The 27,646-nt window shown below is 38.4% G+C and overlaps 1 protein-coding gene across 3 annotated transcripts in view; it reads left to right on the top strand.

Moving 5' to 3' along the window:
• The first annotated feature begins 462 nt into the window (after nucleotides 1–462).
• sptbn2 (spectrin, beta, non-erythrocytic 2) overlaps nucleotides 463–27,646 on the top strand; it is a 54,053-nt gene continuing 26,869 nt past the window's right edge. Inside the window, exons 1-2 of one of the 3 annotated variants that reach the window (XM_085420406.1) lie at nucleotides 463–940; nucleotides 15,302–15,489. In XM_085420406.1, coding sequence (XP_085276532.1) covers nucleotides 15,333–15,489 — 157 coding nt within the window. In that variant the 5' untranslated portion in view covers nucleotides 463–940; nucleotides 15,302–15,332. Of the gene's footprint in view, nucleotides 941–15,301; nucleotides 15,490–20,991; nucleotides 21,634–27,646 lie in introns of those variants that run through there. The other 2 variants (XM_085420404.1, XM_085420405.1) reach the window with 2 other exon arrangements.

The raw sequence follows: 27,646 nt of genomic DNA, 5'->3' as shown, positions 1-27,646 counted from the left end.
GATCTCAATACCAAAGCAGTGTGGGATCATCGTGACAGAGTGACCAACAAAAAGCAGCCAGCATCCAAAGAAGAGCACTGGGAAGTCAAAGAAGCCTAAAAAACGCTGTTGAAGAATTAAAACCATTGCACGTTTCAATGAAATGCTCCAATTTACAATTTTACAAGCATAATATAAAGAAATGGGGGGCTGGTTTGACACTTGCACAGCACTGTAGATAGACAGAGTCTAATTAAAACCACGGTACCGGTATATGAAAGTGAAAGCTTTCAGTTTTAGCACCAGGGACAGCACCAGACACAAGGACAGAGCACTATCTTCCTGCTATTGTTGAGAATACTGATACTGTGAGAATACTGCGCGACTGTGAAGGGTCAGAACCCAACCTACACATCCTCCCACTCACCCGCCACCTAACCCCCTCCCACGCACATCCCTAGCTACCACCACATCTACTTTTTCTTTCTTTCTTCTCCCTGTTGAACGTTAGCACAGGGAGCTGGAGTCAGTGAGGTACGGACGGTCCTTCGGATGCTCGGCTGCCGGGGGGGGGGGGGAGAGAAGAAGCTGCTGCGGATATCCGTCTCATACCTGCCTCAAAACGGGGTCCTCTCAGCCTGTATATGTTTTTCCCCCCCAGCAGACCGTTTTGCTGTGTGAAAGCTAAATAAAGAGAGAGCCTGGCTTGGTTTCGTAACGCGCTGCACCGCTAGCAGCGCGGAGGGAAAGAGGTTTTTCGAGGATGCGGATTTAAAGGGAAGACGTTACCAGTGTCACCTGGGATTTTTGTTAAACCGTTAATATTCTAATTTAGCGTAGCCGGACGCGTCCGAGAGCAAAGGAAGATTTTTCACATGTTTGGTTAAATTTCGCATATAGCGACGCGATAGGACAAAAAACAAAACATCGAGGGCCTCTTAAACAGAAGAGAAAATAAGGGGTAAGTGTGTGTGTTGTTGGGTTTTTTTTGTCTCTTTATTTTCCGCCACCAGCAGGCTAGCAACCCGTAACAAAGCTAATGAGGGGGGAGTCTGATATTCAGGTGACTTGCTGTTAGCTTGCCACTGCTATTAGCTTTTCATGCCAAAAGACAACGTTTTCTGTTTTACATTTCTGTGACTGGAGATAAGCCTGCATACATTTCTGTTATGTTAGCTGCCTGGTTGGGAAGTGTCCAACTGCAGCGCGTTGTGTTAGTCGTTGGGAACATCTCTGTGTACGTCTGCCTCTTCTTGCCTTTGTTTGAATCGATGTCAAATGCAGCCACATTTTATCTGCGTGTTGTGCACAGCCAGTCAGCCAGCCTGCCTGTGGATCTTTGATTCAGCATCTGCTTCTACACCAACCAAGCCTTGCCGCTGGCTATGTTTTTTACGTACCATACCATGATATGCTACAGTGCTGGCATCTTGTAAAGCTGTGGGCTTCGTGGTTATGTTATGTTATCATATGACATTTGAGATTTATTCTGCGTGCCTGGCCTAGGCTGTGAGTCATAGCTTGGGATGCATCAGGTAAAAGTAAAAATGAGGGCTCACTAGGGAAGAGATGATTGCAATCAAAAGCCAGTTAACACGTTGTTTTGAAATGTGCAAGTTTGCTATATGGACATCAAGCGCCTCACTTTTTAACTAGCAGATAGCACGGAGCTGGCATTTACTGGCCACCACGTGTAGATCCATGTTTCACTGGCCCAGAAACGTCTGCACTGAAAATGGTTGGAAAACAAAAAACCTCACATGGTTGGTTGATTGGTTTATGGTTTATTGTAATCAGTATTCTTGATGAGGAATTTGCAATTTGATGTTTTTGTCTAATGTTGGTACTGGGTAACACCCATGATGGGGTGTTTTTGTTGATTTTATGTATGTATTTCTTTCTTTTTTTAAACCTTAAAGCACAAATTAGTCATGCAGGGCTAAAACGTTTAGGTGTTGTAAACCACACAGTAGCTAAGGAGTTTGTTGATGTCACTTAACTGCTGTTAGGGCTACAAGAGTCTGCAAGGAAATGGTTTGAAACCAAAGTGAGGATCTCTTCATTAGAAGACAGTCATCCAGTTGTTCTCAGCACAGTACAGCTCTGGTTTGTGGCTCAGTTTATATTCAGTGACTGAATCTCTAGCTTTACAGAGTAGGTTAGAAAGCAGATTAATTCTGTGATATTTCCATTGCCTTTCCTCCCCTTTCCTGTATCATAGGCCTGAAAACTGGTTCGGATGTTAATGTTTGATATAATTGTATGATTTTTTGTTGTTGTTGTTTTTGAATTCATGTCTATAAAGTCAACACAAAATAAGTAAAATGTATTCTAAAATGTAATTTTAATTTCATGTAGGATTTGAGTTGTTTTAATTGGTAAAGACCCTTCCTGTCAGCTAGGCCTGAAATCATTCTGCATGTCCTCAGTTCATATTCATCACAAAAAATTTAGGGACAGTTTCCAGTGCCGGGTAGTCCAGTACATCATTAAAACCCACTATGACCTCAATAATAAACGTAATCATGATTTTTACTGTGACAACTCCGAATATGTTAAAGCTTTGTAAAAGGCAAATTTATGGCAGAGATGATTTGGTAGTGAGTGTATGTTTCACATTCAGCAGTGTGTTATGAAACAGTGCCGGATTTTGTGCCGTTCTACCATTTCTACTGTTCTACTTCATATATTTTCTATCCCTGGTATTAAGGCTTGTACAACTATTGTCTCTATATAGCCATACTAAGGTTTTTTTATGGCTTGAAATAAGCCATAAGGGTGACACTAGGCACATAAACATGACTGGCCTGTATGTAGCTGAGGCAATGAGTCTGTGCTACTTTACTTAACATACATCTCTGCACTTTCTGTTATTTATGGCTATTGATGAACACAAATGTTGTTGTTGCTTGAAAACTAAACAGGACCAATCCTGCATACTTAAATAATAGGGAAGTACTGATATATTGGCTTTATGCTGTTGTCAGTCAATACTAGCCACTTATAAAAAAATGAAACACATTTACAGATGGCAGTGGCTGACAATTTTGTCACATCACAATCACAATAAGACTAAAAAAAATCTTTTCGTCACTTTTTCGTGGTATGTAACAGAGATGAATGACAACAATAACAAAACAAGCAAAGATATTGCTGTCACCCATTGAAAGCTGTAAAGGTAAACACATGCATTGACCTAACGTTTCAGAATTGGATCATACCTGCCATTATATTGTAAAAAAACAAAAGACAAATATGGAGCCACTAATTGAATTATTCAGTATTAGCCAGTTATTGTGCTTCTCTCTTTCTTTGTGGAGTTGATCTCAGTTCTTGCTACAAATAGATTTTGCTTTTCACATGATGAATATGAAGAATAGGTCAGTCTTCTTGTCTTTGTTAGTGGCTTTTCTTCAGATGTATCAACATAAATAGACTCTTTCTGGACTGCTAATACACATTGTAATCACTGCATTGACTAGACTTGAAGAAAATATCAGCATACATATATATGTAAACTATATTAGCATATTGTTATAGATTCAGTTCAACTGATATAACTAACCAGTAATTCTATATATATCATTTAATGTGTGAGCTTAAAAATATTTTTTAAAGTGCCATGTTCCTGGCAGCTGAATAAGCATTTATGTTCAGGAAAGAGGTGTGTGTTGTTGTGGTCAAAGTATTCTCAATTATTGTGTAATTAGACATTGTGCTTAGTGTTTCACTTAGTGCTATATCCTGTTTCCTGGAAGAAGAAATAACAAAACAAAATAGATTAATGCACTAAAATCCTTTCATTGGAGTAAAATGTGCTTGTTGACCAATTAAACCTCGTGGAATCCAGATCATACGAAAAACACCCAAAAAATGTGGAGCTTTTTTTGATGGAGACACAGACAGGATGATATAGATGGATAAGAAATTGCTATTAGCTGGCTGGCTGGTTGCCTTGATGAACAGCATTCAACAATAGAATGGGACTTTGAATATGGGCCCCCTGTAGTGCTGATTCTCAAAATCCCTCTTGGACAAGCCTTTTTCAATTCATGCTATTCACGCTTTTATCTTGCGGCAGTGAACCATATTACTAACCAAATTTAAGCCTTTTATGGCTGCTTTCTAATGTGTATCTCTTAACAATTCATATTTATAGGTCTAACTACAGGAGCATCTCATGATATAGTGTACTAATATATAATCTATTTATCTATTGTGGTTCATTTATCCAGTCTTTCTACGTTTGATACAGAAGAAAAGGAAAAACCCCCAAAAAAAACAAACAAACAAACCAGAAAATACAACGAGATTATACAAAATCAGGCCTCCCATTTTGTACATAGTTCAACCATTTTGACCAGTATTCGTCAAATGAGTCCGCCTGCAACTTTAGCCTAAAAGTTTTTCTTTCCATAACAAAAATAGTATATATCACGTCAATCCACTCATTTATAGTAGGAGTATCCTCATTAAGCCAACAATGGGTTGGCTTAATGAGCACATTTCAGCACACTGAACAAATATTTATCCAGTTTACATAGATTAAGACTCTCTAAGTTCCCTAGGTACAATCAGTGTTGGTCAAGTTACTTGAAAAAAGTAATCAGTAACTAATTACTGATTACTTCCCCAAAAAAGTAATCCCGTTACCTTACTGATTACTTATTTTCAAAAGTAATTAATTACTTAGTTACTTTTTAAAAACACGATTTACAACCTGAAGAGGTGATAAAGCGATAGATCTTTCAGCCCAATTCTACTTTTTCTGCATAATCCATCATACAAAATGTAATCAAATGGAAAAGTCTCTTTTTTTAAACTTGTTTTATCAGTTTTAATCTTTTAACTTTATGCATCAAGCAAAAATTTAATTATATGCAACATTCTCTGAGTTGAATAAATTAGTTTAACATTTAAACCTATTTTCTACACATTCCAGCACATAAAATAAAATATTTTTTGTGTTTACACTCACTCTTTCAAATAGATGCAAGTAAAACACAGCAGAACATAAATAAGGTCAAAGACTCAGCGGTCCTGTTGCTCTATTTTCACCTATTAAGCAGCACTGCGGTAGGCGGAGGTTTACCCTGGTGCAGGTGTGCCGCGGTCAGTTGAAGAATCCGCGACTTTCTCTGCGAGTTTCCCATTACGTCGTTGCGCACTCGGTACTTGCTTGGAAGTTTAGGGGGTTTTTTTCGCTGTAAAAAGAAGTTTTCTTCCCACGCACAACGGACGCTAATGTTTTTGTCACTTTTTATGGAATCAAACTCAAAGTAAGGTCAGTACTTCCACGCTTTAAACGCTGCACGCTCATACTCTCTCCCACAATCGATATGTGATCCATTGTTGATCTGCACACAGCTGTTGTCACTAACGGCGCACTCGCTTACGTCACTGTCGTGAGACATTCTCGCAAAAAATCACGGTTTTAGTAACGCAGTAACGCAGTGTTCCTACGGGAAAGTAACGGTAATCTAATTACCGTTTTTGCAATAGTAATCCCTTACTTTACTCGTTACTCGAAAAAGTAATCAGATTACAGTAACACGTTACAAGTAACGCGTTACTGCCCATCTCTGGGTACAATACTGCAAAATGAAATTGTATTTTCTTTTGGAAGATTGTTTCCAGGACCTTATGTATTTCCTTCAAAAATGGAGCCACAAGAGGACATTCCCAAAAGATGTGGAACCGATTTGCTGCTGCATGTCTACACTGCCTCCAGCATGTTGTCTTATGGGAATAATTGGATTTTCGAGCCGGGGTATTAAAATAACAAATTATATTCTTCCAACTGAATTCCCTCCACGAGGGGGAGCTTGTTACCGACCACTGCTGCATACAGATCCCATCCCAATCCTCTTCTGTTAGGGATAGATTACCATCTGTTTCCCATCTTGCTTTAACATATCTTGTATCATGACCCCTTGGGTTGGTCAGTGAACGATATAATTTGGAAATAATTTTTTGATAGGGTGCATCTCTATATGCATTCTCAAATATGTAAAGAATTTCTTCATTCCCAGTCAGTAACTGGGGATGTTTTAGCTTTTTATTCAAGAAGTCCCTCAGTTGCAAATATCTAAAAAAAGTCTTGATTTTGCAACCCATACTTATTCTTAAGGTCCTGGAAACTCATCATTTTTCCGTCTTTCAACTTTATTAGCCCATGTTTTAAATGTCGAGTCGGTCTTACTAGGCAAAAATTCTGGGTCATATGCAAAACCACCTAAGCAGTTAAAATTTTTAAGGTTAAATTGAGGTTTCCGTTCATTAGAATATAGCTGCTTCTCTGAACAACTGTGTGATTATCAACTTAAAGTATTTTAAAACAAAGAAATGTGGTGTGTAGAGCCAGAGACATTATCAGCTGAAGATGTAGCACTGAAATGGTTCTAAATTTAAATCTATGAGAGAATTATCTAAGAACCAAGATAATGACAGTTTTAACTTCTAAGGGAAAAAGTTGTTAAAACATTATTGTAAACTAGAATTGCCTAACTTATTTGTTTTAATCAGATCGGGCTGGTGATTCTATGCATGCAGTTTTAACGTCCCTGTGACCATTAAAACTAAAGTTAATTTACTTAATACTCAAAATAACTGTCAAGTGCTTCTGGGTGGACTTTATAATCATTAAAAGCATCTCGCAAGCTGTAACTTTTTTGTTTTACATAAAGTTTAGTGTTATCTCCCAACCCTTTTTCCAAAATTTTTTTATTATATCGAGTGAAATTATACAAATTAATACTGCTGTCCATCTTTTTGCTGTGTGGATGCTAATTGCTAATTTAGCTGTGGCTACTCTGCACACAAGAGGAGGGAGAAATGGACACCGGGGAGTTTTATCCCCACTTCCAACAGGAGTTTGCACAGATACATAACAGCTGGAGAACTATTCACAGATCTTCACATATGGTTAAGTTTATGCCAATGTGTAGTGTCAGCTTAGGCCTCATGTGCTTTTGGCGGGTTCAGAAGCAAGGGTGATGTAATGGAAGTGTATTCATGTAGAAAAGTAATGTGCACATCTGTGAGGGCACCATTAATACTGAACCTTCTGAAGTGCTTCTACAGTGGACTTCCAGCATTAATTCAGTTTTAAATGTGGATTAACAGGTTTGGAAATGGACAACATTGCTTTGACTCACAACACTAACATTTCACTCACCAAACTGAGGGAAACACCTCTTGGACAGTCTGTGCCACACTGCAAGCCATAAAAATGTATCAGTAGCACAAACGAGTTACAAAGGTCCTGTTCAGTGATTTTAGTTAGTGAACATGAAGCCTAGAAAAGGCTGATTAGTTCCCAGTGTTTTTTGTGCTGGAATATCTGTTAATGAAAACCTAAATTCCAGGGTCCAGATGGATTAATAAAATTCACCTTGCCTAGATATATGAAGCCATCCATAGAGAACAAAATACTTTTTGTACCAGGATCTAAACATTCTTTTTAACGCTGTATAGTTTTAACTTAGGGCTCTTTGGGAATTGACTTACTTTTGCAGCCAGTATGAAGTAGCACTTAAAGATGCTCCAGTTCTATCACTTTTCAAGTGGCTACAGCCATTTTCTGCTCTTGAAGTTATACACGGACTCAGTACAATAGCAGCTCTGCACTTTGCTCTTATAAAAACCAGATTTATAAATATCTCTATGACCAGATCATGACCATTGTTTTATTGTATCAAGCAATATATTATAGTAAATCAGCAACTATCAGTTAATAAGAGGGTAATATAAATTTATGCTGTCTTTATGGTGCCAAAGCATTTAACATTGGTCTTGCCTAACATTGGTACTCCATTCTTTCACTGAGGATTCACACTGAAACATTTTATGATGTCATGTATACCCAGTGGTTTGCTTAATAAAAATTAGCTCCCTGCGCTAAGAAACAAGGCAGCATCACATGGGTGTACTATAGGTGTTGACTGTGATGATCTGCTGGTTTTGCTATTTTGATTCATTAAGAAATATTAAATTCACATTTGCATAGCTATTTAGTTGTGTGCTTGCTTGCTTTTGGGTGTGGTTGGTACAATGTGGCGACCAGACTGTAGTCAAGAACTTGACTGAACTTAATGCTTATAGATTGTTTTTAAGATGCACCACAGTGATACAGCTGTTCTTTAACCTGATGCGCCAGGTTATTAGGAGCATCAGGAATGCTAGTAACCTGCGTTCCTTATGTGTTGCTTGCACAGTTTTCAGTTAAATTTTACACAGTATCTCAGATTCTATGAAAACCAACTATGTAAACTGAACGAGTACCAGCACTCTCTTTATATTATTTATAATATTGCCAGAAGCATTGATGTTGTAGTAGATGCAGTAGAAAACAGGGAAAACACAACTCTTAACATGACATTTTCCAGCTGTTTTTATTATGACAGCTTGTACTCTATTAAACCTGCATCTAGAGTCTTTTAATGAATAAATATCTCTCTTAAAGGTGAGGTCTGGAAGGCTTTTGTCAGCACCACTTATGGGGGCTGATTTTTAGATGGAGAACAGTTGTTTCGCCAGTGCTTCACAAGGTCACAAAGTGTTACACACCCCCACAGAAATCTGAACGCGCAAAGTCTCACTGCCACTTCAAATCATAGAGCTAGCAAGCAATACTGATATGGACAGTGGTTAAGTACTTGGATAGGAGCATTTGCTGATAATCACTTATCTTAAAATTAAATGAATACCTTTCAGTGTATGCGTTCAGCTTATCAGTTCTTGCTTTTCTCTGGGTACTCTGAAATTACATTTAGGAACTACAGCATCTTAGTGCAGCAAGACTGCTTTTTGACTAAAGTGATCACGTTTTTGCCAAAGGTTGCAATTTGCTAAATGAATGCTTGCTAGTCCTTTTCAAAACACTTCAAAGAACAGCTGTGTGACACCACCATTATAAGTAACACCAACGTGGTGATTTAAATCTGCCGCAGACCTTAAATATGTGTTATTTTCTGTCACCCAGATGAACATATTTCATGAGGTTGTTGTTAATCACGGGGTAACAATTATCAAACTCCTACAGAGAGAGGATGTTGCTAAATAAAACTTTACATTTCAGATGGTTTAGAAACTAAAAAGTAAAGTGGTACAAAAATATTACACACCACTGGTAGAAATCTTAAAAGAAAATCCTGGTGTGTTTTTATATTGGCGCATTAGGATTTTTAATGGTAACTGAAATGTTTGAGAGCAAGGCTTTGTTTTTTATTTTCTCATTATAGCTCACATTCAGCCACATTATTCATATATTGGGTAGTGTTGTTGGTTCCAGGTATTTTTGTATTGGCCAGTTGTCCATCAAGTAGTAAAGCTTTCTGATTGGATGAAGCTATTTTCACTGATATGAATGATCTTGTATGAATCCGAAGCACTGTGTATTAGCACATGCAGGCGTGATGCCCGAGCTCGTGCCTGCATTTGTTCTTGTGTGTTTTAAAATGGCATGAATAATTAATTCACTGATGTTTTTAATTTGGATTTCTGGCAGCTTGGGAGATTGATGCTATTGTAACTCCCAGCCAAATGTATTTAGAAATGAAGGCTAAGCCCAGGACTCATTCAGCTGCAGCAGCAAGAGGGGAGCACAAACACTATAGCATTTGCCTGTTTTTAGTATTAGTCTTAATAAGCCATATTGTGGATGGGCCAGTATTCTCACTGGGCCTTAACTTGCCTGTATAGCAGCATCTCTCTGTACTGAACATTAATGATACCAATGGGACTATTAATTATTCTTTTTTTGTTGTAAATGTGACAAATCACTGAAGAAGATGTAGGTCATAGGCATCCATGTTTTCTGTCAGATAATACAGATTTCAATAATATAGAGGTCATGTGGAGGATTGACATTGTTTATAAACTAGATCGTTATGTTTTTGTCCATTAAGTACCTAAAGTATATAGTAGCGCTTCTGTGTTTTCAGACTAATAAGAAAGTTGTAAACCGTCACTGAGTTTGATGACATTTTCCAAGACTACAGGGAAATGTGACTTCTTGCAGTGAATAGTAATTCAGCTCTGGAAAACAATTTCTGTATTTGCCATGTTGCATTGATTAATAAATTAGTTTGACTGTTAATATGATTACTTGTTAAAATTAATTTAGTGTGTCATTTGTGAAAATGAAAAGATAATACGGATGTAGAATAAAATGACATCAAAACAAAATATTATCTGGAGTTAGGCTGATATCTATGTCGATATGTGAAGGGCATGCTGGCTGCGTGAGTGTTTGATAAATGTGATGCTACAGGTCAACAAAGGATCTCTGCTGTCCTATTCAGCAGGGCATTCAGGCCAGGATCAGCAGGCCGTGGAAGGGCCTCTGATGCATATGTGCCTCTGGCTGCCTCATCTCTGCAAACAGGAAAGGCTTGAACGGCTGGCCTCATCCCTCTGCTGACTCTCCATTGTGTGGGGCCACTTTGGCAGGGCACGCTTTGTCCTCTGCTTTTTGGGATCTGCCTCCACACCCTGCAGGCTCAACTAAGTATCACAGGCAGCTTGATTTGGGGCAAAGCAGAGGTGCCACATTCACTTGAATATATTAATATTCATTAATGCAAAGCTCATGGCTTCGGTATACTCATAAAGAATGCCAGCAAAACATTTTCTTAAATTTTAGTTTTTTTTCCTTCACTTAAAGATTTTTACAATGAAATTGGTAAAATGTTAAAAATCTTATGTTTGTGTGTTTTGAATGACTGTGTTTTAACATGGTTTTGTTATGAGTTGTATCGCCCCTTTGTCTGCCATTATAAGGAGTGTGTGTGTGTGAGACCGTCTACCCTATTCCCCTGGTGCAAGGTAGCAGTTTGGCTGGTTAATGTGCACAAGCCTAATTCCCTGAGGGTGACTGATTGCAGGCTCTATTTCTCTTTCCTCTCTCCCTGATTAACGGGTGCAGTGACAAACAGCCCAGCTGGGCAAAGGGAGGCAGCTCTGGGAGGGGAGGTGGGGTGACACAGAAGAAAAAATAGGCAGAGGTGGTGGCGCTGCCTATCATACTGCTAGCTCTGCCTTCCTTTCTTAACCAGTGTCATTCTGTTGTGAGTAATAGCCTGATGTGTGTCTGCCCAGTATAGAGCTCGATTTAGCCACGAGGCATTTCTTTGTGCCCTACTTTAATCTTTTTCCCATTGTACAGAAGCACTATGTATCTGTGTCATGTGCCTTTCATTTGTATATTGTTTTGATTTAATTACAGTAATAATTTTTCAAAAGCATGTTAAGATATAAAGGCTGTGACAGGTTCTAAATATTTCATACACAAATGTTTGTCTTTGTTTTGTATTTGTGGATTAGACCTTGGGGGGATTTTCTTTCATAGAAACTCTTTTATGTGACGTTTTTGTGCCACATCTGTCTGCCAGGCTGTGTTTTTATTTATTTATTTTTAAGTAGCTTTGGGGCTTAAATCTTATGTCTGAAGATTTGGAAAATAGGCTTTTTTAGGGGAAAAAAATCAGGTTGAAGGCTCCTGCATGGCATTTTTACAAAGTTGCATTTTTATGGGTTAATTTCTTTATCTGATTTTGTTTCTGTCTGGACTGGGGGAGGTGGCTGCACATCACTCAGGCTGGCATAATTGTTGGTGTTGGACCAATCTATTTTGTGTGCTGAGTGCTGATATGGTTGCATGCTGCGTGGGTGGATTTGTAAGTGTCACTTTCAAAAGCATCATGTGTATACTGTATGTAGAAGGGCTGTTGGGGGTGGTGTGCGGTAATAGGTCAGGTCAGCTTGTATGTGCAGTTTTTATGTCACCCAGTGTTGTGCGTGTGTGTGTGTGGGAGGATGAGTACAGTAGGCTGTATCATAGTAGGTCAGGGGATTGTTAGTCTGATCCATTGAGGAGCGATTAGTCCAGACACTGAGCCAAGCCTCTTCATACTCACAACAAGGGGAGGATTGGCGCTTTGTTATCGCTGCCAGACTCTTGTGACCTCACTGGTCCTGCCCCTCTCCAGCTCCTGCCAATCCCCCAAACAGATTGCCTTGGACTATATTACTGCCAGGCCTGTCCTGGATAGTCTGTCTTCTGTGTGACTCCTGCTTCCATGCTGTGGCATTTTTATAATTTGGGCTATGTAGAAATCTTAAATGTAGCTACTTATCAGTAACGCTAGACTGATACCATACCAGTCACATAGTGTAGTAGTGTCTTTGTTTTTCTATTATTATTATTATTATTATTATTATTAGTCCTATAATATGCCAGAGTAAAGAAGAAAGCATGAATTGAAAAGGAGGAGAGCAGTGTTTGGATGTTTTTGAAACCACTGTGTCATAGTACAAATATTTTAACATCGCTCCAATCTTCAACTGAAGACTCAGTGATATACCTGACTACTTATGCATACAGTGAGTTGTAGAGAAAAGGCAAGTCACTCCTAGGGCGCCAGATAGGTGACAAATCAAGGAGCAGTTCCAAGGCGTTGTATTTCCTGCTTCTCTAATCCATGCATTTAGTTTCTATTCCCATCCACTTTCTTAATCAACCACTAATAGGATTTTCCAAGCATTTGTTTTTGTTTTGTTTTTCTATGTATATTTTACAAAATCAAATTTATGTTAAAGTACGCAGCTGCTGCACAACAGAAATGGCTGTGCATGACTTGAAGAAAACTATCTAAAAACGAAGATAAAAATCATAATTAGCAATATCCCAGTACTGACAATGGTGCACCAGAAAGTGCAACACCAGCATCTCTTCTCTTCTTTTCTGTCTTAAGCTATACTAAAAACTGGTAAATGTACAATTTGCTCAGGAAAAATATATTTGTAAAGAAAATACAAAACTGACTGAAGCCTTATACTTTTGCTCTGTCACACAGTAGGTTGCTACGGTGTAGCCACAGATATTTACGGAGTGAACACTCTTTAAAATTTTAAGATACAAAGGTTCAGTTCTGATTCCTTTTAGAGTTCATGCTAGGCTTTTAAAATGTGCACTATTTTCCTTTATTATACTTTGCTCTGGGATGTTATAGCCTGCCTGTTGTGTGTTTTCTAGAATCAGCGATGGAAGGAACATGTATAGATGCAATCTGGCCCTGTATTTCTTGTGTACACTCAGATTGGGCCCATCTGGTAGCTGTCTGTTATTGATTTCCAGTGTGATTTAGAGGATACATCAACTTGGCAAAGCATGAGAAGTCCAAGAATAGTTCTCCCAGATATATTAACAGCAGCTTTACATTTAACCAGATAAATCTATTCCATTGGCTGCTATCAGGTTTTTTAAGTCATACCTGGGTGACTCAGAAATTGAATTTGCATACTAATTGTGTGTAATGTGGCCTGATTATTCTTTGCAGTATAACATGATCTAATAATGACCAAACTAAAACATAAACCTGATGGACAGTATTTATGTCCATATTTGGAAAGGGCAGTTTGCATCCTTTAATGAATAAATTAAACCTTGAACAAAAGGACAGGGCTCAGCAGTTCTCAGTCATGCTTAGCCTTTAATTACTTACTTTTAACAGCACAATTATTTTTGTAAAAATCTGTCATTTCTTCCCATCACTGCTCCTCATCTAATGGCTCTGATTAGGTTAGCCACAGCTGGTAGACACAACTAAAGCTAAACTCACAGGTATTAACAAACTGACTATTCAACCATGTCTATTAATCTGTTCAATGCTCTTAAGCAAATGGCTTCAGTTAGCTAATGGATCTCTATTGCAGGGGGCTTAATCTTAATGTAGGTCCCCCATTGTGTGTATTTGTGCATAACACTAAAGACAAGCTGTGTCTGGTTAGTGCTGTATATACAGTTAAGCCTTTACATATAGAATTTTTACCATGTCAAATGGTTAAGGTGTGAGTCACCATGCCTGTACAGCAGTTCTTGTGCTGTAGTTGTGCAGAATAATTGTCTCACACTCAGGATTCAATTGAATAGAAAAGACAAGATGCTTCTGCTTCTCGACCAAACTCTGAGAGCTAGCCAGCTGGAGAAAGAGGGTGGGATTGACCTCATTCTGTTTGAAGTATTGATTGTTGCCGTATTAGGAAGCCTTGTTTTTTTTTTTTATAACTGGATGCTGAATTCGTACAAACAGCAGGATGGGAAGATATTGCGTTCTTAGCAGTGATTCAAGGACCGAGGTGACTAATTTATTCTGAGGAGGTTTTAGACCACTTGGCGAGCTGTGGCGATGTAGAGCAATGTTTTGATGAGGCCCCTTACTGTTTGTGTGATATAATCTGCCAGCACTTGCACAGGAATGCATGAATGACACACATCTCATAATTATGTTGTGAAATGTTAACAAAATGTCTTTCAGTTCCAAGACTCCACACCTGTTAACGGACTGACTCTCTTTTAACAGGTGCCATTTAACTAACCTTTCTTATTTATCTACAATAATGGGTAAATAAATATATAGACAGAACTTTATTAATTCCTTGAGTCAGTTCCTCTGGGAAATTCAGTAAATATATATAATAATTGAACTGTTATCATATTGACATAAGGAAAGATTTTTTAGTTCAGTGCAGTTTCTTTACAAAAGATGCAATAATGGCATAAAAAGACTACAAAAGCAGGGGAGTAGATTTCTGGTATAAACCCTTTTCCATTAAAGTATCTTGTAAAAACAATCAATTTTAGTTTTGCTGCAATGATACAATACGTATTGACATTTTAGCAGATAAGCAGTTTTTTATTTACCTTTATTTAATTTTAGAAGTGAAGCCATGCGATGAGAGAGTGCTTTTTTTATGTGCAGCTTTTATGTCATTACAACCCTGGTTTAATGCAGTATGACACTGTGTAAGTGTATTTATACTGCCATATGTCTTCGTCTTTTTTGGTTGCTAGGTTATAGTTATATACTCGCAAAAGTTGAAACCTAAGTAGGTTGACACTGCTGTGCCGTTATGACTCAGCATACAATGACATTACTGGAGTTACAGGAGCTCTCATTTTTAATTGACTAGCATAATGACTTCGTGACAGTTGCTAAACTTATCTCAAAGTCTGTTACACACTGGCAGTTGCACCGTCCAAGCTTGCATTTGCATATGACTTACATTTGAGCATATAAAACTAGAGTGCAGCTGGCAGGCTTTGTGTGCTCAGTGTGTGGTTGACGTGCATTGTCTTTTCTTTTTTTTTCTTTTTTTTCTATGGAAAATAGAAGTGGACCATTTGTTTCTGAAGTTTAATTTTCAAACTTTGTCTTTCAAATATTTCAAGGGTTAGTGTTGTGAAGCTTCTTGTATTATGCAATGACCTCTCCCTGCTGTCCATGCACTGACTGTCTGTGTTTCTGTGTCCGAACTGTAGGTTGAATGCGTTTTTCTCCAGCCTGGACAACATGAGCACAATCTCGCCAACAGACTTCGACAGCTTGGAGATCCAGCAGCAGTACAATGACATCAACAATCGCTGGGACCTGGCAGCAGAGACTGACTGGGACAATGAGAACAGTTCGGCACGTCTCTTTGAACGGTCTCGTATTAAGGCCCTCGCAGGTATGCTACACATCAGTGTACATTCTTCCAGTGTTGCTTGTCAATGTGCACCCATGTACGTGCATTTCTTTCTGTTTAAAACATTTTGTCACAATTGAAAACAAGAGTGTCACATGTCTGTTTAGAGGCCGGATACTGTAACACTAAAGGCTAAATTGTAAGTACAGTTTATTAAGTATACCAGTGCATGCCAGGTATCCAGGGATAAAAATTGCCCAGGAGAGACTTGAATTAAATTCTACTAATTTTGAAGGCTTGACTAGCTAAGGTTGTTGTTGAATGGATTGTTTTAAAATTGCACTGATGGATCCATTAAAGTGTGCTGAGCTTTACAGTGTGATGTAAATTGTGTGACGATTAAAAAAGTACAACGAAATGACATAAAAAAGTAAACAAAAGATACAACTCAATAATGACGTTTGGTCTCAAATACCGAAATGCTACCATATGACAAGTCTTTATTTAAAGATGGTGACATTCCATACATACATTACATACATGATTGGGAAAATTTTTTATTAGCTTTTAGAAAATCTTTCGAATTTTACCAAGACTTTTATAGATCAAGTGTCTGCACACATGCTGATGCTCTTGTATTCCAAGATTTGGTTAGCAGGCAGTTTAAATCTATCCATAATAGGTCTGCAAACAGACCTATTATGGGATATTTCTGCGCTTCCTTTTTGCCCTCACAATGTTCTGACATGACAGAGTTTTTTATCCTACCAGTTTCTTTGGTGAAGTAGTCGGGAGAGGAAAGAAGGTTCATTGAGGAAAATAAGACATTTACTCCGAGGAGTATTATGGCTAAAAGCAATGCCAAATGTAACTTGTAAAACAATTGGTGAGAAGGTGAGAATAGAAAACCTGTGACAGTGAAGTCTTGAGCTTTTTAAGTTGAGTTTAAGAAAACTCTTTTATTCCCAATATGTTATGAGAAAGATCGTTTTGCACTTACCCCAATGTTGTAACTGTTTTGTAAAGCATGCGTTTTAATATCCAACAAGAGTTTTAGCAATATTCACTTGAGATCAGTCCTGATACTAACACTGCAGAAATCTCTGTAGACTGGGGAACAGGTTTCATTATTTTTTGTCCCCAAAGGCTCAGTTCTGTCTTTATAGGGCAAGACAGAAATACTTCCAAAAGGAGGACAAAACGAGGAAGCTGTATAGTCTGTTGAGCAAAGAGAAATGTGGCTAGGTTGATCTGTTTCTGTGCAGGTTCTTTTCACACCAGTGCTTCTGCATCTAAACTCATGTTATGTCTGATTAGTGATCTTACTGAAATGAATTAAGATGCTATCTAGGGCTGAACGATTATGGAAAATAATCTAATTGCGATTTTTTGCCCCAATATTGCGATTGCGATGCGATATGCGATTATTTTTTAAGGTCTTTGTCTTCTGTATTATTAAACAAAGACAAGCAATACATCATATAGTATGGCCAATACTATATTACATTAATTTTAAACTGTTCTTTCCTGGAAGACAGACCTCTGTTATGATGACATGAGGTGATGCATGAATTGATGACTGACATTTTTATTTAACTTCTTCAATCACAACAGTATATTTGAACATACACAATAGTTTATTTTTAGCTTACAAACATCTGAGCATAAAGTGCTGACAAGGAACCCTGGTGTAAACATTAAAATGAAAGTCAGTACAATGTGCAGATTGCAGAAATATACATAAAAAAAATCAGTGGCTTTACCACACTCAGTTTTTCGACATCTGTGAACTACTAGACAGTCATTAAATTAAAAAATAATATTAAATAAATAAAACTAATAAATAAAAAATACACACATCTTACTGATCTCTGCAGTCAGTAACATTACACATAAAGTGCAAACATAATAGCAATTGTATAAACACACACACAAACACGCCTTTAAAGTTTAAAGGCGTGAAATTGGACGGTCTAGTTCTGATTAGCGTCACCGCTGTCTCGGTGGAGTTTAATAAACTCGGCCGTCTGCTTCTTGCTATCTAAAATATAACCAGACACTGGTGTAAATTCTCGACTGTCTCATACTTCTGTTTAATAAGTTTTCTGTTTGACGTTTAGTCAGCTGTGTGAAAACCAAGGAGGAACCCACCCGGGGGATTAATAAAGTTTTATTTTATCTAATCTAATAACTTTAATCTCAGCCAAACCGATTTACTCATGAACAAACAAAACACTGAAAAAAGCCCAACAATAACATTTTTAGGTTGTCTAAGTGACTTATATATTATGTTTAACCCGAGCAGCGAAACTCCGCGGTGATCTGAAAATGATGTGCCGGGAGTTGTGCCGGGAGTTGTGCCGTTCTCGGCCGCATCAGTAACCCTCGAGCTCCCGGCTAGCTGTCGAGCTGGTGGGTAGCAGACACCTCTGAAAACGTCGAAGCACTTTTGCAAATATGGGATATCTTGATAAACCGAGCAGATATTTGATGTTTACACAACTACTTTCTCGCCTGAAAATATGTTAAAAGTTTATTTTGTGACCCTGAAAGATTAGTATGAGTAATTTTAAAACTTAGTAGCGGCCGCCATTGCTGGAAACTGGAGTTTGGCTGGGCCGTGCTATGAATTCTGGGATATGGTAGTAATTTGGACAGCCTTCGGCGCGTCGCTGTGACGTAATCGGTCTACAAATGCGGCCTCAGGAGGATGCAGCCCATGAATTTGGACATGTCCAGAGTATAATCGCAGCCTTTGCGGTTAGAAAATTGCACTTGATCATGTCGCGATATTATCGCAAATGCGATATATCGTTCAGCCCTAATGCTATCCTTTTTAAGAGTGCAATAATAATAATAATTTCGATGACAGTTTTATTCAGTAGCTTACTCCAAAGCCTCAAAGCTGTGCAAACACAGGCCAGTCTGCCATTGTTGGAAGCGTCAAATAAGGTGACACATTATTGGCTGTTTTATCAGATCTGCTGGAGGTGTGTTTGTGTGTGTTTATTTAACTGGCCTGGCCTGGCTTCACCTCTATTAAAACCTCTATTGTTAAAAACAAGATGCAGTGTCATAATGAACCCAGCAGAGGGGAGCAACAGGCAGTCGCCAACACACATATATACATGCACAAACACGCACACGCACACATCGAAACCACACGCTATAATGATCTTGAGCACTATTGTAGTCAATGTGTTTGTCAGATATACACCTCATTTTACTGGGGAGGAGTGCACCACAGTTCATTTCCTTTAGGAGCTGCCGTTATATAGAAATTGCACTTTATAAACAGTCATGTCCTGTCAGGTAACTTTTTATTATATAGCAGTATGCTGTAATACTGTTTGCACTTGTGATCAAACAAGAACTTGTGTGTGTATGTGTGAGCTTCTATGTGAATGTCTTTAAATACTGTCTAAGTTTTACAAGTGTGGACTTGATGTGCACATTCTTTGACATGCTCTAGCAGCTATTCCCCCCAGGCTTAGCTTAGGCCCACCGTTTATGACTTCTCCCCAAATGTCAAGACTTTGTGCAGTTTCTAAGGTGCTTTTTCTTTTCACGTCTTCCTCTCAATTTCTGTCAAACGTTTTGTGCCTGTCTCTATGTAACATGATTAGCAGTGCGTACCTCTTACAGTGGAGAGCTTCTCTTGTTTTAAGATCATTTTCATTTACAGATAACCACTTATCGACTGTACTGTACCGTGTGGGCAGCAAGGCAAGCTGTGCAAATTTGCATTTTTTGAAACCAACGGCTTGCTTCAAACGCAAACAGTTAGGCGTGTTCACTTGAGAGCGCGTCCACAGCTACAACACATGGCCTTTGAAAATTATTTGAGTGATTTCTCAAAATCTGTGTGCTTTGTGTTCAGTTTTGTAATAGATCTGCATAATTATCATAGACACAACAAACCTGAACTGTATTTAAAGTAGGCCTTTTAATAGGATATTTTTAATAATCAACTGAAACATAAAACAGACACGTGTGTTTGTATTTGGCTTGTGTAAATTTCGCCACATTTATGGACTCATATGAGTAGTTCACCCTACTCTCTTTAGGGGAATTCCCCTTCAGATCAAAGTTTAGAGTACACTTCATTCTTCCGTCCTCCCATGGGTGCTCAGCTGGGGTTGTGCTGTGAGACAGATAAAATATACATGTTTAGCAAGAGATGTCTACTCTTTCCCCTTTTTTAGTGCTTACTCCCCCAGCAGCTTCTGGTTTTTCTGTCTTATCAGGCTAATTAACCACACAAGCTCATTATTCATTGTCACTGCCTGTAGTTTGTTGAGTGTGGAATTTCTCCCAGATGTCATTTAGACAGTTTTCATGTTTCACAAAAGTAACTCTAATCTTGTTTCTTAATTTGTTCATTCGTGGGTTGCATAGCGAGGTAATGCTCACATTTATCTGGTTTTTATTTTTGATGTGATTGCGATGTTTAAAATATGTCCAATGGGATTTTAAGTGGGATAGCTTTGGTGCACTATTTTTCTCACTACATTTGATTGTAGCATAGTCGCTGTTCCTCAAGAGGAAGTGTGTCCTCTTTGGATCTCATTAGTCCAGTCCCCCCTCCATAAACACCCAGTTACAGAAAGCCTGGGGCATTTGGTCCTCTAATGAGAACAATCCAGATGCTGCCAGCTCATCAGGACAAACACAGACCAGACCACGATGATCCCCCCTGACCAGACTAAAAGAGCCTGAAAGAATATGACCTTTGTCCTCACTGTGTTTATAGTTTTGTGTTATTTTTGAGCTGGCGTTTATTAAATATACATTACATTTTAAAGGTGAAGTTTCCATTCAATGCTATTTACTGTTAAGAATTTATATTTATAATCTCCTGTTAATGTATACTCTTTGTTAACAGTGAACTTACTCTGTATTACACAGATTAAACTCTTTAATGGAAATAATGGCAAGTATGTATTCAGCAACTATACAATGGTGAGAATCAGTTCTTAACTGCTTGAAAACGCCTAAATTGATTATAATGAAATTAATTTAATGATTTTCTTGAAGAGCTGCTAGTTTTAGTACTTGGTTCTAAACTAGTAAGAAGTCAGATCTGCTTAAACCATTTAGTTTTTAAGAGTTAACAACTCACTTCCACCCCCTCTGCCTCATGAAGTAACACGCAAGTTGACAGATTTTGAATCTTGTTATGGCAGGAAACACTTGCTGCCTTTCTGAGACTTTCTCAGCAGCTTCCTTCCTGTCTTAACGCCCTTCTCATAACGCAGCCCCCACATACAGTAAAGGAAAGATTAAACGTTGTCTTACAAAATAACATACGATCATGTAAAATGATGAGGACTTTTGTGACGCACCTTTCAGGCAAGCCACACCCCGGTGCTCTCTGGAATTAAGGTGGAGTTAGATAATCCACCTAGGGCTACACTGAGCAGAGGACTTTAATGGTTTAGTCCGCCTTCACACCTCCTCCCTCGCTTCCACCATGTTCTATCTATGTGCTCCTCCTTCAAACACACCTTATGCAAATGGCACAATTTTTAGAGAGCCCAGCAGGCTTTGTTTACACAGCTATCCGACTATGGCCGGTTAGCTTGCCTGCAGCTCCTGTGTTCTGCTCCAGCAAATGCACAGAGGTTGAAGGGAAGGAATACCCAGGGTTTTTTTTGTTCTCTCACTAGAACCACAAGGGAGTGTAACTTTGCTCAGAGGCCAGAGGGGTGGTGAAATGAATGAAACAAGAGAACTTTTTGCTCCTCAGTTTTGGTTAAATGATTCTTTGAAAAAATCCCCCACCGTTGCACTCACTCTGCGTGTCATTGGACAAGGTGGACCTTACGGTGGATGAAGAGAAGAAAAGGCGGCAACATTTCTCAGCTTGTGTTGTGGGAATAAAAGAGGAGGATATACCAAGGCTTTTGTGGTACACTAAAAGTATCTTTTGGATAACCTTTTAAAGGATTTGATCTTGGTTTGTTTTTCTTTTAAAAGTCGCAAAGTTTGCTTCTGTTGTGCTATGTGGGAAAATACCCATTCATTCTGTGCCTGAGAGGAATATTTTACAAAGACGGCTTGAGGACGAAAAAAAAAACATGGAGTGGGACCACAGGGAAAGAGATTCCTGCTTGTCCCCAGCAGCTTTTGTTAATCAGGTGCAATACTCTAACATCCTCGAAGGAAGATTTAAACAGTTGCAAGGTAAGAGATAGATCTCATTGAAAGGGAAGATCCTTTTTAATTACCACACGTTTCTATGATGTTGTTATTTTTTTAATTTTTAAACTTTTTTTTTAACTGAGCTGATACCTTGATAACTTGATAACCTTGATAACTCTGCCGTATAACTCTGTGCTGCTTATGAAAACCGTTTTTAATGTTACTAATGTTGATAAAGCAGTTGTAGAGCCAGCAGCAAACACGTATTCTGTTGTTTGTTGAAACAGGAAATATTGAGTAGAAATCTACTACTTGGCATGCAGTAGTTGTGGGTGCAGGTGCTTCGAGTTGTAACTAAGGCCGCAAAAGACTTTATTTTTTCCCCTGGATGAGGTAATTATCAGCATGAGGTTGAAATAATTCTTCTTACTTATGAACCTTTTCTGAGCTAGGAGAGAAATGAGGAAGAGATACAGTAGGCTCTCGGCTCATATCTAAAGCAGGCAGTCAGTCTGGTACCTGATCACTGCGCCACCTGTCCGTTCTTATCTTATTACAATACACAGCTCTGTTACTCACTGAAGCCTGCCAAGTCTATGAGATCTAGCTTATAGAAATCAGAGGCCATGGGAAAAGAATCTTAGGCTGAAACTTACAGGGTTCCCTTAAAATTAATCTCTTAACTACACTAATCCAATTACTTTCTTAACTAATGTCTGTAAAAGCTTGTGCTAAATAGCAGTTAATATGTTTACCTGAAAACAGTTTTTAAAGTGTGGAGGTTTACAGTATTTGAAAGTGTGTAGTGTGAGGGACACTGGCCTGCCATTTGTGTGCATGAAGATCAGTCTATTCCTGGTTGCCATCTGGGATGGAGAACTGCCTTCAAGTTTACTTGAAGGGCAGGTCTACTTTCTACTTTCTTTGCAGGTTTGACATTCTTGTTGCACACCAACACGTTGGCCAATATCTACATTATCGCAAGATTATCGCGGAAATAGACACGGTTTCTGTTGAAAGAAGGTTTATTTCTTATCTGTGAAGTAATGTTTACATCTTAACTCAAAACACTGCTAGTTTTCACTGGAGATAAGAGCCACATAACAAATGGTATCACTTTCCTTAAGAATATATAAACGTTGCTGCATTTTCTTAAACTGATCTTGCACCCACATTCACTGGTAAGCTAGGGGTACATTCCAGCATGTTTTTCTTCAACTTCAGCCTGTAACTCACAGGCAAATGTATGGGTTCAGAGATTAGTCATCAAGCTAGTAGCAATGATTCCCTATTACAAAGATACTTTCTGTCTAATGTGTTGGAGAGATGACTATGAGCTACACATGATCTACCTCTACTTTGATAGACGTGTTTGTGCGTAGATGTGTTTTGGGTAAAATTTGTCATAAATGCAATGATACACATGTATCTAAATGCACAGCACATCTTGTCAACACCCACTTGCATTTCCAGTTTGACTACCCTTGCGGCTCATTCTTTGTGTCACTCCCTCATGTTGAATCATGAGAGCTGGTGTAATTGAAGGATATGGTGTGCACTCACATAGTTTTGTCATAGCACCAATTTGCAAAAAGGTTTTGCATTGCATCATTTACATTTTATTAGAAATATTTGCCATTCATTTGCAATTTTCATTTTTTGCAAGATTAAATTAGCGCTTTGTCATTTTAAACACAAACGTCATCTCTGTTGTGCAATATGCTACAGTTACTTTAGAAATCTTAACACAGACAAGGGCAAATATTTTATCGGGCCCAGTACCAGTCCAACAAGAAGTCATGTTTAGGATCTTCTGGCTGTTGTGTAAGTGATGGCTAAATGGTAAAAGTTAAACTGAATAACTATATTACAGTGGTCAAAGCAGACATGTTTAATGAAAAACCAGGCCTAGTGGTTTACGCCATTTCTGTCAGTAGTCTCTGTTACAGGTTGGAGGGAAGTTTTTTTTCCTGTTGCCCAGATCACACTGTGTATTATATTCCTTTTGTGTGTAAAGTACATTGGAGGAAATCTATACCAAAGTTCAGCCTTTTACTTCAGGCAAGAGCCAAGATGAATATTTTTTCATTCACTATCCCAATTCATCAGTAATTAGGGTAAGAGTTATAATTTGTCAAACAGCCATACTTGGCATTGTTTCATCAGTTTTGGTTTGTTGTTTTAGTGACAGCATTCATTCATTTCATTTTGTTTTTACGTCAGTGTTACCCCTGGCTTCATTCTGATAGCCACAAAAGTCACATCGTCTGCATGCTTTAGTATATCAGTATGTGGCAATCTTGTGTCTATCTCTGAACTGTATGCCCCTGTTTAATGTGGCTGCATGCCGTCGTAACTTGTGCTTGTATTGAACGTGATATACAAGTGTTACCAAGTTCAGCCAAGTAAGACTGCTTTTAGAGAAGGGATCAGGGTGCCCAGTCAGACTGAAGCTAACAGGTTCAGATGCTGTGAGGTTAATGGAAATGTGTAAAAGGGCATTTAGACAACAGAGTGTTGGTCCAAAGGGTCACTTTCTTAGCCACTGTGGACTTTGGCAGTACTGTCACTCAGCAGGCCTTAGCAGCATGGCATTGTTCAAACAGAAAGTACTTTTCTCTAAAGCCTTCAAATAGACAAAGTGACGAGGTGTCCATATATACTTTGCAGCATAGGCTATTTTGAACTGAACCCACAGATTTCTCACTGTAGTGTGTAATAATTGATTCTCAGCCTGATATGTATTTCCTGTACTAATTTAGTTCATATAATCTGTTGACTCTCCATAAAGAAGTGGCTAATGTTGTTGTGTTTATCTACTTTTTCTGCATAATTAAAAAAATGAATTAATACTGGGGGACATCAGTGGTGCATTTTGCTCAAATATCAAATCTAGCAAGACACTTTTGAATGTTTGTAACCTGATATTTCTAAAAGTCTCAGTGAAAGCTCAGTGACTTGTGGCCTTTGGCTGTAACTGAGAGTCACATCAGCAAGGGTGAAGATTTAACATAGGTGCAGACATGCACAATAACTTTCTTTGTTTGTAAAGTGCAGAAAGAAAGAGGTCATTAGACAACAATGGTATAATGAATGTTGTCCTATTTACATGTTACATGCCACATGGGTCCAGAAGTTATCGTTAAGGGATGCTTATTTATGTTTCTTTTCTCATGGGATTGGCCTTGCCCAGTCTAGATTTCTCCCATCTTCCTTTATTATCACGTGCAGCTGAAAGTTCCACAAAGAAATGTGATTGAAGGAGGGTATCACTTCCATCAGTACGATTTAAAAAGGAGAGGAGGTCTCTCTGTCATACCCTCCCTGTCAGTTGTAATAACAAACCCGTTATAGTTGGGCAAGCTTCTAAAGTTGCAACCTCAAGCTGCTAAAAGTGCAAGAATAACTCATGCCACATGTGGCAAGGCGGCGGTTTTACTACAGCCCTAGTTTCAAAGTTATAAGTGAAGGAAGGGAAGTTCCGCTTTTATAGGGAGAAGAATGTGAAAGCATGCGCATCTGTGTTTCACTCACTTGCACAGACAAGACATTTCTATTTCACACAAAAATGCAAAGAATGAAATCAAACCAGAATATAAAAATGGCACTGAATAAACACAAACAGTGGCAGGGTACTATAACACTGTAGATATTTACAACACAAATTGTTGACTTCCAAGTAGATAGATATTTTAAGTTGAAGCAGTGGTGAAATGACGGGTAGAAAGTTTCTACTAGAAACACATTTCACTTACAGTGGAAAAATGATTAGCGTGGGACTGAGAAAGATTTCTGCCAATGTGGCGTTAATTTTTAGCTTGGTGGCTCCAGGTAATGAGTACATCATGTGTTGTTTTCCCCGTACTGGTAGAAAAATATTTACAAACACCAACATCTCCCACAACTTCTGTAAAACGATTGCATTGCTCATGGCACCCCACACCATAGTTAGTGTTGATTGAAACCACCCACTGGTGTCAGTGCAGAATGGTAACCACTAACCACAAAGATTACAAGCTGCTTTTGTCTGTGGGAGTTTTTTCTCTCTAAGTACTTCATGGTATCTCTTTAATGAGTGCCTTGGGTCTACTCTGTAATTTCAGATAGCCAACAGTTCAAGCCAATCACTGACTATAGATTTCTGAGCTTCATGGCGCTTCCAGATTAGTTCCAAATGACCCGTGTAGTGCTGTAGTGTGATTGTTGTGTGTGTGTTTTAGAATTTTCAGTGGTAAAACCTGCAATTTTATGATTTTATTTGCAGCAACCAACAATATTTTGTCCTTAGATGGTTGTCACCATTCGACACAGAATGTGAAATATCTTGCTGTTTTATGTACATAATGGATTCAGCACAAAGTTATCTATCCATCCACCCACCCACCCATCCATACATTTATTTTTCTTAACTGCTTATCCAGTTCAGGGTTGTGATCGAGCCAATAACTATCCCAGGTGTCATTTGGTTAGAGGCCGGGTATATCCTGGGCAGGTCGCCAGTCTATCACAAGGCCAAAACACAGACAACCATTCACTCTCACATTCACACCTGCAGGCAGCTTAGAATCACTAATTAACCTAACATCAGCAACTCTGCCTTTAGACTGTGGAAGGAAGCCAGAGTACCTAGAGAGAACTCACACAGGCACATGGAGAACATGTAAACTCCACATAGAAGGTGGGGCAACAGTGCTAACCACCCTGCTCTCCTGAGAAGCTGCCATGTTATACATTCATGCAGAATTACTTAAATATGCAGTATGTTATAAAGGCAGATATCAAGTATAAAACTTGACATGCATCCATAAATAAATGTGTGCATATTGTAGTAATATGCATTTATACATACCCAACAATCCTGATGTAGTATAGTGTTGATTTTTCATTTACTCTACATATACAGTTTCAATTGAGTTTTATTTATAGAGCACAAACACATACTTCAAAACGCTTTATACTATAAGGTAGAGCTGGGCGATATAAGATTTTTTCATATCACGATATGTTTTTTTTTTTTTTCATTTCAGGCGATAACGATATATATCACGATATAAGCCAAATAACTATATTTGTAAGATTTAAATGTGCCGTTGCTCACAAATAAAATGTGAAATAATCAGCAGCTTGTTTTGATTTAAATATTTATTTCCCATAATAAGTTCAACAGGGTAGATGTACTTAAGGAACATGAGACTTTTTCAGATAAATAAAGGCAAATATTGCAAACTACACAAAAGGCAGCCGCTAAAGCGTTTAAGTTTCAAAATAGAACAAAAAACACAGACTACTAAATTGTCAATTCCACTTAGAAACAAAATATTAATTCTAAAAATAAATCGTAGTTTGTTTTACAGAAGAACAGACAAAATTGACTAACTTTTGTCAATATCAAATAAACTGAGAACTAAAAGGAAATTCTCAATCTCTCCTTGTTGTATAGCTTAGCTTTTCAAACAGTTTTAACAGTTACTTTAGTCTGACAAAAGCCGCTGTGATTGGTTCAGCTCTGCGCTACTTAATTTGGATTGGCTGTTCTTTTTTTTTTTTTTTTTTTTAAGAGGACAAGAGCGGTGAGGTCTATCGCAATAGTTAAATTTTTCTATCGAGAAAAAGTTATTCAGATCGTTCGTTATCGTTCTATCGCCCAGCTCTACTATAAGGTAAAGAGCCTACAATAATAGAGTGAAACCCAGCAATCACACGGCCCCCTATGAACAAGTACTTGGCAACAGTGTGAAGGAAAAACTCTCTTTCAACAGGAAGGAAGCTCGAGCATAACCAGGCTCAGGGAGGCTGAGCCTGGTTCACAGCTAGTTTGGGGTTGAGGGGAGAAAGACAGGACACACTGTGGAAAAGAAGTTACTAATAACTATTGATTAAATGCAGAGTGGTGTGCAAACACATAGCAAGTACAAAAAGGTGAGTTCAGAAGAAAAATCCTCAGTGCATTATGGGAAGCCCCTAGTAGCCTATTCCTATTGCAGCATAACTAAGGGAGGCTTCAGGATCCCCTGATCCAGTCCTAACTAAATATTTTATCAAAAAAGGAAAGGTT

This window comes from Rhamphochromis longiceps, linkage group LG10 (genome assembly GCF_057381845.1).
Source record: "Rhamphochromis longiceps isolate RC_006_pf linkage group LG10, R_longiceps_female_GT1.1, whole genome shotgun sequence".
Taxonomy (NCBI): domain Eukaryota; kingdom Metazoa; phylum Chordata; class Actinopteri; order Cichliformes; family Cichlidae; genus Rhamphochromis; species Rhamphochromis longiceps.
This window is presented reverse-complemented; position numbering and strand designations above follow the sequence as displayed.